Source organism: Dama dama, chromosome 5 (assembly GCF_033118175.1).
Source record: "Dama dama isolate Ldn47 chromosome 5, ASM3311817v1, whole genome shotgun sequence".
Classification (NCBI taxonomy): Eukaryota; Metazoa; Chordata; class Mammalia; order Artiodactyla; family Cervidae; genus Dama; species Dama dama.
In genome coordinates this window covers 3,845,581-3,863,544 of record NC_083685.1, presented here as the reverse complement: position 1 = coordinate 3,863,544, position 17,964 = coordinate 3,845,581, and the positions used below count along the sequence as shown (strand labels likewise).

General features: G+C 55.1%; 1 protein-coding gene across 5 annotated transcripts; it reads left to right on the top strand.

Moving 5' to 3' along the window:
* The first annotated feature begins 1,768 nt into the window (after positions 1-1,768).
* Positions 1,769-17,090, top strand: TCN2 (transcobalamin 2). Of its 5 annotated transcripts, XR_009692789.1 has the most exons (12): positions 1,770-2,294; positions 4,765-4,794; positions 5,832-6,024; positions 6,760-6,929; positions 9,059-9,220; positions 10,476-10,648; positions 10,781-10,967; positions 11,889-12,060; positions 14,298-14,413; positions 15,595-15,721; positions 16,033-16,203; positions 16,541-17,090. XR_009692789.1 is itself a non-coding variant. In XM_061141543.1 (10 exons), exons 1-10 carry the CDS (start codon positions 2,231-2,233, stop codon positions 16,548-16,550), a joined length of 1,374 nt encoding a protein of 457 aa, XP_060997526.1. In that variant the 5' UTR covers positions 1,772-2,230; the 3' UTR covers positions 16,551-17,090. The 5 variants fall into 5 exon arrangements, 3 of the variants coding, with proteins under 3 accessions (XP_060997526.1, XP_060997527.1, XP_060997528.1); XR_009692788.1 differs by lacking the exon at positions 4,765-4,794 and having other exon boundaries at positions 1,769-2,294; XM_061141543.1 differs by lacking the exons at positions 4,765-4,794; positions 16,033-16,203 and having other exon boundaries at positions 1,772-2,294.
* Positions 17,091-17,964: the final 874 nt, after the last annotated feature.

Sequence of the window (17,964 nt, the reverse complement as noted above, 5' to 3'; positions counted from 1 at the left end):
TAACCAGGGATGGGCACCCGCACCCCCAAGCTAGGAGTCTTAACTACTGGACTGCCAGGGAAGTCCCAACCAGGCAGTATTTTGGTGGGTTTAACACAGCGCAGGGCTGCATGAGAAGGGTCAGCTTGAGGTCTGGACAGCAAAGTATCCTGTTTACCTGAAAACTACGAAGTCGAGACAGGCAGGGACTGTTGAGTCCGGAAAATAAATACTGGAGCAGCTTCCCTTGTCAAAGTGACTTGGCGCCTCCAAGACTGTTTCTTTCTTACTAACAATTTCAAACAGCAAATTACTGATGGTTTGTGATTTTAGGGGGAAAAAGAAATCCCAGTAAGAAAAGTAGCAGTCACTCAAACAGCATGGTTATTGGGACACTTTACAGCTGTAACGTGACCTTGGGAGAAATAATGTTTCCTGTTTACATCGCAGCTGGCTGTGTCTGTGCCTGCCCTTGTGCACAGACATGCCGACTTTTACCTGCCCATTCCAAGCCAGTGTTTACTTTCTCGGCTTTTTGCTGTTGTTTCATCGCTCAGTTGTGTCCAACTCTTTTGCAACCCCATGGAATGTATCCCGCCAGGATCCTTTTGTCCATGGGATTCTCCAGGCAAGACTACTGGAGTGGGTTGCCATTCCCTTCTCCAGGGGATCTTCCCTACCCAGGGATTGAACCCATGTCTCCTGCATTGACAGGTGGATTATTTACCCCTGAGCCACCTGGGAAGGCACTTTCCCAGCTCCAGACCCCCAAACAGAAGTCCCGAACCAAATGATTATCATTTTCTTTTTCACTTCCCCTGCCCGCATTACCTAAAACATTCCACCCCCAGTCAGTCAGCCTATTTCTAATATCTATGGAAATGCACCTCCTCCCCCACTAGTCACCGCGGCACCTTCAAGTCCCCAGGGATCGGAGGTGGTGACTCTCCCAAGGAAGCTGCTTCTCACAGAGGCCGCTGTCCTGGAGACGGCAGGAAACAGGATCATTGCCAAAGACTGGGGAGCCGGGCAGCCCTGTCCCAGACCATGAGCGTTCCATTGCCCAGAGTTCCAAGGTCCCCCTGGAAGTCTGAGCCCGAGGATCTGCAGGAGAACTCCACCCTGATGGGCCACACCCAGCCTCCTTGCACTAGACAATCTCATTCTATATTTGTAAAGTACTTCCTTAAACAGATGCACATCTCTGTATTTACTTATGTCTGTATTTATTAGCTTGTGAGAAGTCAGGCACAAAACCAGATTATTTTGAAAGAATGAACCGTAGCAATTACCCATAAAATGATTGCAGAAAAAATCGTATTTGCAAGTGATTAAAGGTTTTAAGGTCTAAATATCCACAAGTTGAGCTGGAAGGGAGCTTAATTAGAATGATCTCCAACCCTTTTGGCTCACACAAGAGAAACTATTTCAGACTCGAGAGGCCAAGGTAACACAGCACCTCCAGAGCTAACTCGTGGACACAAATTCTTCTGTGGGGCTTGGTGGATGGGGAAAAAGCCTTTCTTCTCTCTTCTCCTTGCAGGGACTGTTTCCAGGTGACTTTCCTAGTCCTTGCAAGTGGCCCTGCTAACCATGGCTTCGTATATCTAATGATTAAATCTGGCTCCTTAAATTGCTTTGTTTTGTCTCCCAGGAGGCTCCCATCTTTCCGGTTGGTTGAGAAAACTGGGCGGTCTGGTCCGGCTCCAGCAGCCGCGCCCCTTCTGAGCAGGCGGGCAGAGAACAGCTGACTGCTCACGTGACTGTCCCAGCTCCCAGTCCCGTTCCCCTGTCCTAGGCCGGGGTGGGAGTATCAGGGGCTCCTGCTGGGAGGGGTACCAGGTAGGCATCCCAGTCATGCCTGTCTACCTCGGGAACGGCCGAGGGCGTACAGACAGGCGTGGCTGGACAGACAAGAGCAGATCAGCAGTCAGACGTCCCGCACCCACGTCCAGGGGCAGCGGGGAAAGTGTGGCTAGCCGCACTCTTCCCTTCCCCCGCCTCCAGGAAGGCCTGCGCTGCTCTGCCCTTCCTTCCCCCTGTTCTTTGGCCTCCCTTTCCCCTCAGCTACAGACCTTTTCCCTTTTCCCTCCGCTGACTTAGCAGTGTGCCGCCGGGCGTGGAGGGATTAATCAGTGACAGGAAGCTGCCTCTTTTGGAGCAGTGACCGCTGTGGTCAGGAGAGCCTCTACCCGGCCAGCCCTAGGAGCCTGTCCCACTCCCTGCCTGCTGTCCACCCCCTGCTCCTGCCATGGGGCACCTCAGGGCCCTCCTCTTCCTGCTGGGAGGCCTGGGAGCGCTCGCCCACATCTGCGGTGAGTAACTGGATCTAACCTGGAGAGAGGACCATCTTGTCCCAGCCCCTCATTATACAATGGGGGAAACCGAGGCTCAGATGTGTGTCGGGGGGTGACTTAGCCGCCCCTCGGGGCTCCCACGGTGGTTTGGACTTCCCTGAAGCTTCACACATTTAGCACGCTGTGTTGAGATGAACCGTGTCTAACTTGCTACCAGACAAGATTGCTCCCATGACATCAGTCATTTGTTGATTTATTCATTCAGTACATGTTGACCAAGCCTTCGCCATGCCAGGTGTGGGACTAGGCTTTGGGGAAAAAACAGGGAGCAAGAAACAGGTTCCAGCCCTGCCCCAGCTAGATAGAGCTTCCGTTCTCGTGAAAGGGACAGTGGTCAAGAGGCGAGTCAGTGCTGGGCTTGGGGGCTGTGGCCAAAGGAAGCCCCCCAGCCTGGAGGGAGGCTCTCTTTCAGGGAGAAAGGGTGGGATTTCCGAGGACCAGGAGGCAATGCAGGAACTGAGACCCAAAGGAGGAAAAGACGCTGGTGGCGGCGAGGAGAGGAGTGTGTGGGGTGGGGGGTGGGGGGTGGGCACCCCAGACAGAGGGAAAGTGAGCAGGTGGAGACCCGGGGTGTGAGTACGGCAAGGCATTAGCTTTGCACTCCACATCCAGGGGCCTGCCTAAGCACACAGGCTCAGGGCTGCTGACGCCCTGGAGCCCCGCAGGAAACAGAGGCAGGAAGGGAGGCGCCCACCAGCAGGATCTCTGGTGACCCTTGGAGAAACCAAGAGGCAGGCTCAATCGTGTCCAGGTGACAGATGAAGCGGTCAAGACTCAAAGGGACCAGGTGACCTGCCTGCCCAAGGCACCGTGGCTTTCCAGGACTTTGCTGGAACTCGGTTCTCAGAACTCCAGGTCAGGGTCTTCCCCGGGCACCAGGAGTCTCTGACCCCTCACGCTCTTGGCTCTTGGTTCCTGTCCAGACAGTCTCCAGGGGCGACCCAGGACCCTCCGTTGGGTGTGAGTCTTTCAACAATTCATCTATAGGCTTGACCCCTTGAGTGCTGAGCTGGGTTTGGGGGTACAGCCTGCTGCTGCCAGGCCATTTAGTCACCCCCAGTCTCATTCCCTCACTTCTGAAAGAGTTGAGAATGCTCCCCAGCTTTCCCCCTGGTGTGACGCAAGCATTTCTGCTCTGCCAGCTTCAAGCCCCGTGTGGTTGTGAATATGACAAGGATGCCCGCACCAGCTCCTGCATGGAATTCCCATTTCAGAGCCAGTCCTGGCTGGCAAAGCTGGGCGTCCCTGTGAACCCCAGGCCCAGAGGGCAGCGCGCTCGCCCAGGCTCACTTTTATTACCCTGGGGGAATCTGCCTGGCTCCTTCCTGCTGAGACTGAATCGGGTTGACCTGCCGCTCTTTAGAGCACCAGCTCCTCTTCCTGTCTCTCTAATCCTGGAGCGGACTCACTCTATGGAGGTCAGAGCCCTGGGTGGGAGCAGGGGCTCCCTCTCCAGTTTGAAGAAGAGCGAGAGGAAGAGAGAACTGTGGAAGGACGGATAAGCAGAGAGACTGGCTGAGAAATGGAAAGAATGAGATAGATCCAGAGAGAGAGAGAGAGAGAAATTCCTATAGAAATGGAGGTGGACACACAGAAAGCCACAGAGAAAGAGAAAGGAAAAGAGACGCAGCCTCCCCTCAAGCTCCTTTGCCCCATTCCCCGGGGGGTTGGGGTGGGTGGCGGGGTAGCTGCCCAGCCGCTGGAATCCCCACTGCAATTAGGAGGAAAGAAAGTGAAAGTGAAGTCGCTCAGTCGAGTCTGACTCTTTGCAACCCCATGGACTGTAGCCCGCCAGGCCCCTCTGTCCCTGGGATTCTCCAGGCGAGAATACTGGAGTGGGTTGCCATGTCCTTCTCCAGGGGATCTTCCTGACCCAGGGATGGAACCTGGGTCTCCCACGTTGCAGGCAGACACTTCACCGTCTGAGCCACCATGAGCCAATTAGGAGGAAGTAGCTGGGAAAAGTCCAAGGCCACCTGCTCAGCCCAGGTCCCCTCCCTGAGGGGGGCCGGCTCCTGTCTGCTGGAGCTGGGAAATACCCTGAGGTTTCTGCTTCCCCCAGTGAATTCTGAAGATCCAGAGAGAGATTTATCCACACAGATAAATGGCTGCAGACAAGACAATGGCTTTTCAGCAGTTTGGCTCACAATCTCAGGTCCTTCTCACCTAAACTCAGGTGGCAGGAAAAGCGTTATTCTGAGATCTGCCCCCAAGGAAGTTCACCAGACAGCCCTAGCTAGCCAGTGGGCAGCCTGCAGTGTTGTTGTTTTTTTGATTTTTATAATTGGAATATAGCTGATGTACAATGTTGTGTTAATTTCTGCTGTACAGAAAAGTTAATCCGTTATACGTTTACCTATGTCCACTTTTTTAAAAGATTTTTTCCCCATATAGATCATTACAGAGTATTTTTTTTTTTTTATTACAGAGTGTTGAGTAAAGTTCCCTGTGCTATACAGTAAGTCCTCATTTAGTTATCTGTTTTATAATTTCCCTGGTGGCTCAGACGGGAAGGCGTCTTCCTACAAGGCAGGGGACCCAGGTTTGATCCTTGGGTCGGAAAGATGCTCCGGAGAAGGAAATGGCAACCCACTCCAGTACTTTTGCCTGGAAAATCCCATGGATGGAGGAGGGTGGTAGGCTACAGCCCATGGGGTTGCAAAGAGTCGGACACGACTGAGCGACTTCACTTTCTTTTCACTTTATATATGTAGAGAGAGTAGAATGTGCATGGACTTCCCTGGTGGCTTAGATGGTGAAGAATCTGCCTGCAAGGCACAAGACCTGAGTGAGATCCCTGGGTCGGGAAGATCCCCTAGAGAAGGGAACGGCGACCCACTGCAGTCCTCTTGCCTGGAGAATCCCAGGGACAGAGGAGCCTGGCGGGCTGCAGTCCATGGGGTCGCAGAGAGTCGGACACGACTGAGCGACTAACATTTTCACTTTTTCAGTGTGTACATGTCAGTCCCGATCTCCCAGTTTATCCCTCTCCCCTTTCCCCACGGTAACCGTAGTTGTGTTTTCTACATCCGTGAGTCTATTTATGTTTTAAAACTGGATCTGTAACCTGTTCCCATGTGGGCTGAAGTTTTTGTAAATGGGTGGAACACGCCCACAGCTTTGAACTTCTGTTTCCTCTTTTGTGCAAAGCCATGTTCCCAGCACCTACATCGCAGGCAGGGCTGGCGTGAGGACCAAGGCGGGTGGGGCTCGGTGCCTGGGGAACCACCCGTTGCTTGGCCAGCCTCTGATGGGCAGAGTGGCTGCCTGGTACCCGCTTCGTCTGCCCTGGGCCCACCACCTCTTCCCTGGCCCACTCCAGCCACTCTTTCGGGATACCGGCTGCCTCTCGTCACAACCAGATTCCCCCATACGAGTCGGGTGTGTGGCTGGTGGCCATAAGGGTGGGGATGTTTATTGCCTGGAAAAGACCTTGATAAGATGCCGCTGGTGGCTTGTCTCTGCCCCCTCACTTGGCCTTTTCTCTTCCCTAAGAGATAACCGAGGTGGACAGCACGCTGGTGGAGAGGCTGGGCCAGCGCCTCTTGCCCTGGATGGACCGGCTCTCCCCGGAGCAGCTGAACCCCAGTATCTACGTGGGCCTGCGCCTCTCGAGCCTGCAGGCTGGGGCCAAGGAGGCCCACTACCTGCACAGCCTCAAGCTTAGCTACCAGCAGAGCCTCCTGAGGTCCGGGCATGCTCTCTCCTCCTTTCTCCGGGGCTATCCCTCATCCTAGGAGGCAGGAGATCCGTGCTCCGGTTTGGGCCTGTCGCTGCTTTGTTGGGTAGACCTTAGGGCAAGTTTCACCTCCTCCGGGCCTGTCTCCATCTGTGGAGTGGGGTTGTTCTGACAAGATTGGAGATGCTAATCCAGGGCCCTTTTGCGGCCTCTGTACCGCCCTCTGCCTGACTAAGGCAGACATCACTAATCCATGGCCACACTCACACTGTGCACTGCGGCAGCATCGGACTACCTGTGCTCCCCTTCCAGAGGTTATTGAGTCGGGGGGCTTGTCCTAGGTCCAGCATGGGGGTCTGAATGAGGGGCGAAGGGTCAGGACCGTCAGAGACCATCTCCTGCTTGGACTCCCTCTTGGGAAGTGGATGCAGGGCGGGGAGAGGAAGGAAAGGGGGAGGATGTAGGGGTGAAGCGTGACCAGAAGGGTGGGGCAAACAGGTCACTTGGGCTCAAGAACTCTCAGAGTTTGTCCTTGAGTTCAACTTGTCATCTTTATGAAATCTGTGTGACGTACACCTCACAACTTACATCGCTGACTACATCTGCTCCTGGCAGGTCTCAGAAACTTTCCAACCGCTAGGATATTTTTTTCCAGTTTGTCATATTGGCAGGGAGAGTACCCCAAGGCAGGCTTACCAGGAAGGCCCTTTCTCACGAAAGTATTGCTACCTGGCTTTGTCCTAGGCCCGCCTCCAGCAAGGACGGCAGTGACTCTGAGGCCAAGCCCTCCATGGGCCAGCTGGCCCTCTACCTGCTGGCTCTCCGGGCCAACTGCGAGTTCGTCGGAGGCCACAAGGGGGACAGGCTGGTCTCCCAGCTGAAGCGGTTCCTGGAGGACGAGAAGGGGGCCATCGGTGAGGAGGCGCGGGCTGCCCGGGGCGGGGAGGGCACATCGGACAGCATCCTGGAACGTCCACATCAGAGCTTTGGGTTTTCTCCTCAGGCCTCTTTCCTGCCCTCCACTCTGCCTGTCTTGATATTCATCAAGAGGGCTTGGGCCTGCTCCAGGAGGCATCCTGAATCAAGCCTTTCTTGCATCCCTCATGCATTCTGTTTGCAAGTCCTGCTGCTCAGCCACCAAGTTTGGTCTGACTATCCTCCTCTGGACAACTGCCCAGCCTCCTTACTCCTTGGCCTCCCTCTGCTTCCTCTCCTGCCTCCTGACTCAACCTGGCCCACACAGAGTGAGCATTTAAAGTATAAACCTAGGGACTGCCCCAGCAGCCCGACGGTTAAAACTCCACTTTCCAATAGAGGAGGCGCGGATTTGATCCCTGGATGAGGAACTAAGGTCTCACATACCACGAGGTGCAGCCAAAAAAAAAAAAAAATTTTTTTTAATAAAATAAATATACATTTGATCCTGTTAGCGCTGTGTAAACCCTGCAGGGGCTGCTCACTGCTGTGCTCACAGCCCTCAGGCCCAATCTGTCTGCCCGTTTCTTCTCTGCAGACCCTGCCCACCCACTCGTCCGCCCCTCTGTGGGCTCCGGTTACCCCTGGCATATCTCTCAGCTCACCTCACAAACCAGGGTCTTGACAGATCCAGGAAACCCCCTATCTGGAAGATTTCCTTCCGCTTCTAGCTTATTCCTATATGTCTCCGCCTCCCTCTCTCCCTCCCCTGGGTCACTGCCTCAGAGAATCCTGCCCCAACTCCCCAGCTATTCAGAGACCTCTGTTACTTGGCCCCTTGGACCTCGGTCCACAATTCAGTTATGATCGTGGTCTCGTGAGCGTGGCAGCCAACCCTCTCAGCAGCTCAGAATTCACAGAATTCAGGTGGGAGAGCAACTACCCGGCCCTGAGGCAGAGGCGAGGTTGTGCCCACACGCCACCAGCAGAGGGCAGCACTCAGCATTTTCCCCCTCCCCCGCAGACCCCACCCCACCGCCGTTCAGTCCAGTCCAGTCCAGTTGCTCAGTCCGTTCCGACTCTCTGCGACCCCATGGACTGCAGCACTCCAGGCCTCCCTGTCCATCGCCAACTCCCGGAGTTTACTCAAACTCATGTCCATTGAGTCGATGATGCCATCCAACCATCTCATCCTCTGTCCTCCCCTTCTCCTCCTGCCTTCAATCTTTCCCAGCATCAGGGTCTTCAAATGTCAGTTCTTCGGGTCAGGTGGCCAAAGTATTGGAGTTTCAGCTTCAGCATCGGTCCTTCCAATGAATATTCAGGATGGATTTCCTTTAGGATGGACGGGTTGGATCTCCTTGCAGTCCAAAGGTCTTCGCCAACACCACAGTTCAAAAGCATTAATTCTTCAGCGCTCAGCTTTCTTGATAGACACCACCACAACCCCCAGGGAAATCTGCTTTCTTATGGCTCCTAAGAAAAACTGCCACACCAGATTTCTACTTGGACACTCAAAAAGGCTAAAGTGGCTTGATAAACACAGACTGGTTTCTTCCCTAAAGAAGCAGCAGTCGATCTCACCCAGACTTGTTATTCCCGTGCCTCTGGGGGCCCAGGGAGAAGGCAAACTTTTGTTCAGAAAACAAGAACAGCCAGCCACATACCAACATGTCGCTGCCCGGGCTGGGTTTGAGCGAGTCCTCAGCTATCTCTGGCTGCGCTGTGCGTGGCCTGTCATTGCTGTTCATACCTCCGGGCGCAGCGCCTGACACTCGGCGGGGTCTCAGCAAGTATGAGTCAAGGGGGTGGAGAAAAGAAGGGTCCCTGATAGCTCAGTTGATAAAGAATCCGCTTGCAATGCAGGAGACCCCAGTTTGATTCCTGGGGTGGGAAGATCCGTTGGAGGAGGGAAAGGCTACCCACTGTAGTATTCTGACCTGGAGAATTCCATGGGCAGTATAGTCTATGGGGTCGCAAAGAGTCAGACACGACTGAGTGACTTTCACTTTCACCACCCAAAGGAGGGTGTCGGGAAGGGCAGGCAATGGGTCTGGTGCTGGCGGGGGTTTGGTTGCTGGGAGGGGGCAAGCGTGACGCTCCCACCCCGTGGTTTTCTCCCTCCCAGGGCACAACCACCAGGGCCACCCCCGCACCAGCTACTACCAATACGGCCTGGGCATCCTGGCCCTGTGTGTCCACCAGAAGCGAGTCCATGACAGCGTGGTGGGCAAGCTCCTGTACGCCGTGGAACACGAGCGGCATCTGCTGCAGGACCGCGTCTCCGTGGGTGAGTGGGCCGCACCCTGAAGGCCAGGCTGGCGGCCCTGCAGCCCCCGGCCCCAGGCTCGCCTCTCCTTGGGACCCCTCCTCTCGGGTCCACTAGGAGGCGGAACGGTGAGGGCTCATCCTGGTGCAGGGGCTGTGAGTCAGAGTTCCTCCCCCCGTCCTCCTCCACGCTCTTACCGTAGGTCACCCCGGACAGGTCCGCTGGCCTTTCTAGCTCAGCGTCTCTGCTAAAATAACCGCCCCCAGCAACATCTCAGTAAGAGATGTCTGTTTTTTAAAAATTAATTTATTTATTTTAATTGGAGGCTAATTCCTTTACAATATTGTAGTGGGTTTTGTCACACATTGACGTGAATCAGCCACAGGTGTTCATGTGTCCCCCGTCCTGAACCCCCCTCCCACCTCCCCCCATCCCATCCCTCAGGGTTGTCCCAGTGCACCAGCCCCGAGCGCCCCGTCTCATGCAAGATGTCTTATAAGTAAAGGACACAGCATGGCGCCCGGCTTGGAGCAAGTGCTGGACACACAGCTGTGATGTTCTCATCGAATAAGCTGGGCGGGGACTTCCCTGGCCGTCCAGTGGTTAAGACTCAGTGCTTCCAATGCAGAGCTTTGATCCCTGGCCAGGCAAGTAAGCTCCCACATGCCCTGAGGCTGGGGCCAAAAAAAAAAACAACAACAAGCAAACCCAAAAATGAACCAGGAGGCCTGAGACCTGGATTCTGGATCTGCTTCCTTCCTGTGTGACCTGGGTCTCCAGGGCCCTCTCTTGTCCAGGTGCCTCTCCCGCTAACAGGCAACAGAGCTAAGCAGGGTCAGCCCGGGGAAGGACCTCGGGGCGGCTGGAGGGCTGGGGCAAGGGGAGCCATCAGGTCCGAGCAGCATCTTAGAAAGCTTCCGCCAGCTAGGGGGGGGCAACTCAGCCCAGTCTGCCCAGTCTGCAGGATGGCAAACTGGGATGGTCAGTCACCGGACAGAGGTTAATGAGAGAGATTGGAGGGAGGGTCAAGAGGACTTTATTGTACCCCACTCGTTTGCAAACCTGCCTGCACTTTAGAATCACCAGGGGAGTTTTTTTTATTTGTTCATTTGTGGGTTTTTTGTTTTTTGGGGGTGGGGGGGAGCCATACCGCACAGCTTTTGGAATCTTAGTTCCCCCAACCACAAAATTAAAAGATGCTTGCTCCTTGGAAGAAAAGCTATGACTAACCTAGGCAGTGTATGAAAAAGCAAAGACATTACTTTGTCTCCTGTAGACACCATGGCCATGGCAGGCATGGCCTTCTCCTGTCTGGAACTGTCCAACCTCAACCCCAATCAGAGAAACCGGATCAACCTGGCCCTCAGGAGAGTGCAAGAGAAGATCCTGAAGGCCCAGACCCCAGAGGGCTACTTCGGGAATGTCTACAGCACCCCTCTGGCTTTGCAGGTGGGGAAGAGCCTCTGGGGCCATGCCCTACCCTAGTGGCTGGAGGGAAGTGGACCAGCCAGGGGCTGGAAGACCCGCCCCCTCCCTGCTGGCTGACCTGCCTCCTCCTCCTCTTCCCCATTCCGTCCCCAGTTGCTGATGGGCTCCCTCAGGCCCACGGTGGAGCTGGGCACGGCCTGCCTCAAGGCCAAGGCGGCCCTGCAGGCCAGCCTACAGCACAAGACCTTCCAGAACCCTCTCATGATCTCTCAGCTGCTGCCCGTCCTGAACCAGAAGAGCTATGTGGATCTCATCTCCCCAGACTGCCAGGCTCCAAGAGGTAGCTAGGCTTTTCACAGAAGCCCTGCTCTTTTCAATCTGCAATGAAGTTGCCCTGTCCCAGTGGTGGTGGGAGGGACTTGCTCCATCATGATTTGCTGAGTCAGTGAGGGTTTGCAGGCGTGTGTGGGACACACCAGCAGCTAAGATGTAGTCACAGATTCTAGAAGCTCAGTATGGGGAGGGAGACCCCAAATGGTGAGCTCTGGGCCTGCTGTGACTCTCCAGCCCCTTGTGTGATCCCCAGTACAGAAATGTTTGAATGAATGGATGGATGGAAGAATGGATGGATGGATGAATAGATGGATGGATGGATGGATGGGGAGAGACACTTTTTGGTTAGCTTCCATACCTCATAATGACTCCCTGAATTAGGAAGTTAGGGGCCTGAATCAGGGCTTCATCTGGGGGTGGGACTGGGGTCAGTAGGTGGGTTTTGCCAGTGGAGAAGAGAAGGGCAAGGCAGAGTGGGGAGGGGGAGTCAAGGGCAAAGGCTCAGAGGCGTACAGTCTGGAACTGTGGGGAGGGTCTCACTGCAGCGTGGGGTCTGGTAGGATGAGCTGGAGTGGCAGGAAGGCAGGAGGATTAAAAGGAGGGGATCCCTCAGAGGTAACGGAGGACGACGTGAACAGATGTATGTTCTAGTTAAGAAGCCCCTGGGCTACTGGGGGAGCAGGTAGGTGGGAGGGGGACACTGGAGCAGAGAAACCAGTGAGGGGCCTGAGCTTTGGTGTTGGGGGATGTGGGAGCTGAGGGGCTGGGGGGGCCAGGAAAGCAGCTGGGTGGTGGTGGTATTGAGCGGGAGGGGACCCAGCGGAAGGAGGAGGTCCCAATGGGCCGCAGTCTTCCTGGGAAGAAAGGAGGACTAGGGCCTGGCCCCGTATCCTCAGAGCGGCTGCGCCTTCCCCTCTCCCCGGTATAGCCCTGTTGGAACCGGCTACAGAGATCCTGCCACAGACCCACGTCCCGGAGTTCATTGACGTCACGCTGGAGGTCTCTGGCATCACCCCTTCTTACAGACACTCTGTCTCTGTCCCTGCCGGCTCCTCCCTGGAAGACGTCCTGAAGAACGCCCAGGAGCATGGAAGATTCAGGTGAGACCTCCCCACCTCCCAGCCCTCACCTGACCCAAACCGGCATCCCCCGAAACAGGCAGGGGATGGAGAGAGGGCTCCCTCAGGAGAGGCCCAGGCTTTCTTCCACCTGCTCCGCTCCCGACTCCCCCATGGTGTGATGGAAACAGGCATCAGGGTTGGGAGAGCAGGCTCCCAAGGCAGACCCTGGAATCCCAGCTCCACGCTCTCCAGCTGGGGACCAGGCCAGATGCCTTCCCTGCAGCTCCTGAGGACGGCCTTGTGCCTCTCACCATCCCCACCCGCCAGGGCCCCGTCAGGAGCTAGGGCGTGAGGGCACAGACAGAATGTGGTATTAATACGTGCTTTTTGTGCACAGGGTCACGCACTTAGTAAGCGCTCAATACAGGTTAGCTTTCAGAAGAATGAGAATTTCTAGTCTCTAATGATCCTGGTCTGATCCCTTTGATGAAGGAGTCACCTGGCCAAGCCTTCTGCAGGGCGCGGTGGGACAATGACCTTCCGCTTTCTTCTCACCCTGAGATGGGATGGATCTGAGGATGAGCATTTCCAGAGCACTGCTCTGGGCCCCACCATGTCCGCACCTGAATAAGCTGGGAGGGGTCCCTGGCGGGGATCCGGCCCAGAGGACGAGTCCTCCCAGCGGACCCCACGGCCTGCAGTGTGCCGATGACAGCACCGCTGGGCCCCCACACACTGGGTGCCCTTGGCAGGCACTGGGATCACCTAGCAGACGTGCATACTCAGTTGCTCAGTTGTGTCCGACTCTTTTGCAACCCCATGGACGGTAGCCCGCCAGACTCCTCTGTCCGTGGGATTTCTCAGGCAAGAATACTGGAGTGGGTTGCCATTTCCTTCTCCAGGGGATCGTCCTAATGCAGAGATCAAACCCGCATCTCTTACATCTCCTGCAGGCAGGCAGATTCCTTATCACTGAGCCATCTGGGGTTACCAAGGTTGTGTTTGGACATTGTCATCAAAATGGAAAAAAAAATTGAACTTTTTTTTTTGGCCACACCACGGCATGTGGGATCTTAGTTTCCATAGCAGAGTCGAACCCACACTCCCTTGCAGTGTAAGCGCAGAGTCTCAACCACGGACCACCAGGGAAATCCCAACTTGGTCATTTTATTCAGAACTCCAGGACCTCTGAGAAAATGTCAGGGATACCAATCTGAGAAATGATTCTCTTGGTGGTGGACGAGTTGCCTGAGCTGGGTTCAGGGGCCAGGAGGAAGGCATGTCTGAGGCACGTGCGTGCACGGCGGAGAAAGCTGGACTCTGGAGGGAGAGAGAGGAAGAGAGACAGACGGCGAGAAAGAGACAGAAAGAGGGGAGAGAGCAATGGAGAGAGACAGGCCCACAATGCTCCGGGCAGCCACGTGGCCCCCGAGAACTGGGGACAGGCTGCTCCCTCAAACCTTCCCTTTGACCAGGTCGCCCTGAGGGCATCTCTGTTTCTTAAAACTATGAAAACCCTCCCTCTCCAAGACCAGTGCCACTGATAAGCAGAGAGGACGGCCACGGCATTTTAAGAGTCATTTCGGCCGCCGTGTCCAGCGCTCAGAGACACATGGTGTGGAGAGTCTCGGTTGCAAAGGCCAGGAATCTAATCCAAGCCTCTCTGGTGGCGGGCAGCGTGGGGGTGTGTAGACTCGGAGCGAAGACTGAGCAGCCCAGCCGAGAGAGTGGGGGTGTCCCCGAGCCACAGAGGGGCTTCTCTGGTGGCTCAGGGGTAAAGAACCCACCTGCCAGTGCAGGAGACTCGCGTTTGATCTCTGGGTTGGGAAGATCCCCTGGAGGAGGAAATGGCAACCCACTTCGGTATTCTTGCCTGGGAAATGCCATGGACAGAGGAGCCTTTTCAGTTACAGTCCGTGGAATCCCAAAAGAGCCGGACACGACTTAGCGACCTAACAACTGAGCCACAGAAAGTGCCACTAGTGTCCCTGCCTCTGTCTCACCTGTTCTTCTTCCTCCCGCCGGCCTCACTCTGGGCGTTGGCAGCTTCTGATTCTCCCCCGCTGCAAGGTCAGCCCCGAGAGTGGGAGGCGTCTGGGGGGCTGGAGAGGCGGCATGGAGGAAGGACCCCTGGTGAGGCTGCCCAGGAAGGGCTTGGCTAGCGTTGCCCCGAAAGTGAGGGCAGGGTTCGCTTTGTGTGAGTGGTTCTACTTCTGCCCTTGGGTCGACGGGAGCAAAAGTCACCTTTTCTTCCTCTTCGTCTGTCCCTTTGGTAGGTATAGAACACAGGCCTCCCTGTCAGGCCCCTTCCTGACCTCCGTGCTGGGGAAAAAGGCTGGGGAACGTGAGTTCTGGCAGGTTCTCCAAGCTCCTGACACCCCCTTGCAGCAAGGTGAGTCTGGTGGCCAGCCCCCTGCAGACGTGTCCCCCAGCCCAGCCCTGTCCCAGAACCCAGGCTTCGTCAGCTCACCCCAGCTTTCCCCCAGAACCTTCCTGGGGCTCAGCCTCAGGTCACCACTGTCACTCAAGTTTGCATATAATACATTTAACTATATTCTTAAGAATTTTTGTGTATGTCACTGTGGCAATTCTGGGAAAGCAGACAGGCAAAAAAGAAGAAACTTAAAATTTCCCACCATCCACTACCCAGAGATTAACTTTTTTTTCAACTTCTGGTGTATTTTCTTTCAGGTAATTTAAAAAATATGTACATTTGTTTTTTCGTAAAAATGAAGCCATACTCTATAGCAGTGCTGTCCCATAGAAATAAAATGTGAGCCTCGTCACGTGTAATCCTAAATTCTGCAGTTGATGAAACTAACGTTTAATCCAATACATCCAAAATACCATTCCAAGATGTAATCAATGCAAAATTATTGATGACATATTTTGCATCTTTTTTTGGTACCTTTCAAGTGTTCAACAGATACATGTGGCTAATGGCTGGCATATTGGATGGCACAACTCTATGTACGGTTCTGCAGTTTATCTTTTTCATCCTTAACATATGGTAGCCATCTTTCTACGTGGGTATAAGTAGATCTTCGCCTTTCTTTGTAATAGTCACATAGAATATATCATCCAGCAGGGTGGTTTGGGCTGTAAGTAACACTAATGTAACACAAACTAGCTTCCACGATGCAACTTTCACTGGCTCGTCCCTTGGCTCCTGTGACCAGATTGCAGTGGGAGTAAGGATTTCAGCCCCAGCCCCACCTCCCCATGACCTTCCTCCTCTCTGCTGGCTTCCTCCTCAGAGAAGCTGCTCTGTGTCTTCCGGGGCTGCTCCCTTTAATGAGTCGGAAACTGGTCTGTGAATTGCCCAGCACACGTCTCCTGGCATCTTGAAGGCGAACTTGGGATACAGGCGCGTTCCTGGACCCACCCCTGTTGCTAGGAGACGCCCCTCTGCGCCCATCACTGGCTAGAGAGAAGGGACCATCGCAAGCCTGGCTTCGGCCAGTCAGGGCCCAGCCCCAGTTTGGAGTGGGATGGGTGGACCGCAGCTCATCAACTCCCACTGGGCCTTTAGCGGGTCTCCAGTTTTAACTCTTATGCCCGACACTGTCATAGCATTCCTGAGCATCAGCCCCGTCATTGGACAAACTGTTAAGGATCATCTGTCCCCGCTCCTGCTATCTGGGACTTCCAGTGGGCACTTGCCATGTGCCAGGGGATTGGACCAAGTGCTTTACAGAAGGTGGGACTTCCTGAGGGAGCCCAGTAAAAAACCATCTTTCTCCCTGCCTGGCTTCTGGACAAATTGAGAAATAAAACCAAGAGGCTACAGATGGAGAGACCAGATCTGGCCTCTATCACCGATAAAGGCTGGACGAAGGAGGTAGCCGAGGGGGAGAGCCTGATGGACTCAGCCACGAGGCAGACGTGGGTGGTGGTGTCCTCTACCTCCCCCACCCCGCCCCCCCCCCCCCCCCCATCCAGCAAGAAGCCCACTCCCCTGGGGAAAAAAGGAGGGCCGGGTTGTTGATATCATTACTACCCTCGTTTTAGAAATGGGAGCACCAGTCCTCTGAGAGGTTACATAACCTGCCCAGAATCACACCGTTGTGAGTGCAGAGCTGGGGCTTGAATCCAGGAGTCGTGCTGGAGCCTGGACGGTGCCTCGTGAGTGAAGGCTGACTTCACTCGTGGCCCTGCTTCTCCCCAGACCTCCCCAAGCAGGTGCCTCTTCCGGATGGCCCCTTGGGGGGACCGTGAAGGCAGTGACCCTGCCCATCATTGTCAGGGTCTCTGGTTCCTTTGGGCCCATGGTGGTTATTAGGGTGCCATCCCATGCCCTCACCCCCCTGGGGGTTCCCCATTGCAGAGTGAGCCTGTGGGTCTCAGCGACCCTGAGGTCACACTGAGTTCGGAGTCTCCAGACTGGCTCTGCTCAGAACCTGGGTTTCCCACCACTGAGCCCTGAGCCCATTTTACAGGGCAGGGGTCTAGAAGGTGAGGTCGGGACGGGGTACACTCTGCCCTGTTAACCACCACCTCCCCCAACCTATCTCTGCAGGTATTGCTGACTACAGACCCAAGGATGGAGAGACCATTGAGCTGAGGCTGGTTGGCTGGTAGCCCCCCGGACTCACCCACCCCGCTGCCCCCCACACTTCCTGGTCCCCCGCCCTCCCTCCAGACACCGCGGTGATGGGCACACGCCTGCTCCTGCTGCCTTCTCTTGCACACTCGTCCCTGGATCCCACAGCCACCAGCCCCGCGGGGGTCCTAAACCACCGCCTATCTGGAGCAGCGAGCTCGGCACCTCCCCCAGGAGGTCTGTCTGCCTGGGTCTGGTCCCACCTGGCCCCGCGGGGGTCCCGTGAAGGTTACTCACAGGCTGGAGGGCGTAAACGTCTTGGACTCCTCCCTGGCCGTTGGCCTGGTGAGTACCGCTCGCTCTGGAATGGGGGTGCCTCGAGGACAGCCTTGCAGCCCTGACCCCAGCTCTCCACTCTGTCATTGAGGCTGCGCCCCAGAGCCGGCTGCCTTGTAGCGGCTGGTGAGGGTCTCTGCAGAGCTCTCAGCCCACCTCCAAAATGATTAAAGAGCTGATTGTGCACGTGGCCCAGCGTCCTGATGCCTTGAGCTCGGAATCAGTGCAGGTGCCGGGAGCAGAGGAGGGTGAGTGAGCGTCCTTCTGGGTCCTGGGGGACTGAGGCTGGCGGTGGTGATGCCAATGACTGTTTATGGGTGTGGACCTGCTAGATGCTTTCTTGCACAGCTCTGAGGTTGGATGTTTCTCTTTTCCTCTCTGCTTTCAGATGAGGAAATCGGTGCTCAGAGAGGGAGAGTGACTTGCCCAAAGTGGCCTGGAGTTAGGGTGTGGGGTGTCCATTTAGGAGACAGACAGACCTGGGGAGGCCTCCAGGCTCTTCCACACAAACACCAAAAACCAGGGTCCTCAAAGATTGTGTTGACTTAAAAAAAAAAAAGGTGTAACATGAGAGTAGGGAGTTAAATTTTATTTGGGGCAAAATGAAGACTATGGCCTGGGAGGCAGAATTTTAGATAGCTCTGAAAAACCGCCCCTATATATATATGATTTTAGTGAAGGAGGTATGTGCAGTCAAGAACACACTTTAGGAGAAGCTTCCTGCTCATCTCGTGAAGGTTACCGCTAGCCACGAGGAGCAGATGGCTCCATTAATGATCTTAGTGCTTTTCTAGATACGAGAAGATGCAAGAATGAGGCTCGTAAAATCTCCTGAAAGTATCTACCTGGTGGCCTGTTCTTCCAGTTTTTCCCAGAGCACAGAGTACCTCATTCTCGATCTCCGCCTTGAAGTCCTTTCAGGGTGTGTTGAAGGTCAGCGCCTGCAGTGGCTAGTGACTTAATCCCTGTAGAGGCAGAAGGCAAGTGACACTTTTCAGTTGGCAATGGCAGGGATTACATGGCAGAGTCCAAATTCAACCGGAGGCCGGGGACCCCCGAGCTTT